General features: G+C 47.9%; 1 protein-coding gene across 1 annotated transcript; it reads right to left on the bottom strand.

Moving 5' to 3' along the window:
- Positions 1 to 292: 292 nt before the first annotated feature.
- Positions 293 to 1,810, bottom strand: LOC106526474 (neuroligin-4, X-linked; the record flags this gene model as incomplete). Its single annotated transcript, XM_014021093.1, is given in 2 exon segments — positions 293 to 445; positions 955 to 1,810. Coding segments are annotated over 2 exon segments (625 nt in total), but the record flags the coding sequence as incomplete, so codon positions are not given.
- Positions 1,811 to 1,949: the final 139 nt, after the last annotated feature.

The raw sequence follows: 1,949 nt of genomic DNA, 5'->3' as shown, positions 1-1,949 counted from the left end.
CGTGTTAAAATATATTTTTAAAAATGTACAAAACTAAACATCCTACAGTATTTTTGCAGTCTTTATTTTACAGTTAAAATTTATGTTTATCAAATAAAGTCTAATGTTACAACTAATCAAGGATCCCTTTAACATAATTCAGTGGTTAGAAAATAAGCCCCTGTTGAACCCTAGAATATTTACAATTTCTTTGAAAAAGGAATCCACAAAAAAGCAAACGATGCACAAACCCACTTGTTCAAATGTTAAAAATACAAAATGTACAAATTACATAAATACTTGTATGTTTTACCTAAAACTCCTAATCGATAGTTGAGGGTTATGACAATGACGTTGCCATAGCTTGCCAACACGCTTCCATCCATCATGTTCCCAGTGCCTTCAGAATAAGAGCCTCCATGGACGTAGACCATCACCGGCCGCTGACCCCCCTCCTCATGGATATCTGCAGGGAAGATAGGACATAAAACTCAAATATGTTCAAACCATCAAGGTGACATCACTAAAGCACCTTAAGTGTTTAGTGTGAGTGCTTGTGTGCATGTGTGTAAGTGGTGGGATGGGGTCACATGCATGTATATCAGCCTATATGTATGCATGAGTGAACCTGTATCCTTCCCACTTTCCTCCACAAGTAGAGGCGTAAACCCCGTAGCGACTGACGCAGGTGTCTGCATATTAAGAGTTGGTTCAACCAGTGGTGTGCAGAAGGGAGCGGAGAAAACAAGGTGCATTTTTAAAAACCTTTATTTGTTTATTCAACAAGGCTAAGTCTGTGCCCAGACAGCACACTGCCATGTTTTAATCATTTGTCACAGCCAAAGGTATCGTAGCCCCGCGTTTTGTCCCTCAGGGCACGGTGAACCAAAACAAGTAATCCCAATCCTAATCCTGCATGCATATTTAATCACCTCTGACCCTGAAAAGTCAGTGCTCTTCGCCAAGTTCACTCACCTTCCTCGGTGGGCACGTAGATGTTGAGGTAGAGGCAATCCTCGCTCTGGTGAGTGAGGTAAGTCGCTGCTATATCCAGGTTCGCAGTGAGCCAGGAGGGCATCATGTCTCCCAGCATGCTCCTCTCATCCAGCGACTGTGGGCACACGGGAGCAAACTGCGTCACATTTCGTATTCCGGGCCATGGCAGTGGAGGCTCCGGTGGCTGGAAGCGCCGATCACCAGTCGGGGGCCTGGCGTACGGTACTCCCAGGTACTGGATGACGGGCCCAAGGAGGTCCGAGGGCAGGGGGGTCAGGATGCCTCGGATTCTGCCCTGCGCTGTCGAAATGACAGGCACAGTCTGCTGGGCTAACAAGGGGGTCAGCTGAATGGAGAGGTAAAAGAACAGCGAGAGGAGGAGGGATGGGAATCCAAGGGGGGAGGAGAGGAACGAGGAAGGCCACGTCCTGCTGGTCCTCAGCTCAGACATGATGTTAGAAGACGGGGGGAAAGCCGAGGAGGAGAGAGGATCGGAGGCAGGTTGTGGTTTACGACAGTGACCCCCTCAGAGGTGTGCAACTCTTCTGCACAGCTGCTGCTGGACTTGGCCCATGATACACAAACAACACAGTGTCCTGTCAGGCAACCTTTCCCCTCGTGTGTGTGTGTCAGTGTGTGTGAGTCAGTGATTCTGCCTATCTGAGTGTGCGGTGACTCAGTCAGTGAGTCCCCTAAATACACGACTGTGAGTGTGTGTGTGTGAGCTAAAGTGTTTAGGTGAGTGTGTGTGTCTCGCACTGCCAATTTGAGCTTGCGTGCATGATGTGTGTGTGTGTGTGTGTGTGTGTGTGTGTGTGTGTGTGTGTGTGTGTGTGTGGAGGTTTGGAGGTATTAATTTTCACAGTGGTGATTTGGGTGAGTAAAGGGCTGGCAAGCTAACTGGTGTTCTCAGCATGCATTTTGTGTGTGTGTGTGTGTGTGTGTGTGTGTGTGTGTGTGTGTGTGTGTGTGTG

The sequence above is a fragment of the Austrofundulus limnaeus genome, unplaced genomic scaffold (genome assembly GCF_001266775.1).
Source record: "Austrofundulus limnaeus strain Quisiro unplaced genomic scaffold, Austrofundulus_limnaeus-1.0 Scaffold277, whole genome shotgun sequence".
In the NCBI taxonomy this organism is placed as follows: Eukaryota; Metazoa; Chordata; class Actinopteri; order Cyprinodontiformes; family Rivulidae; genus Austrofundulus; species Austrofundulus limnaeus.
This window is presented reverse-complemented; position numbering and strand designations above follow the sequence as displayed.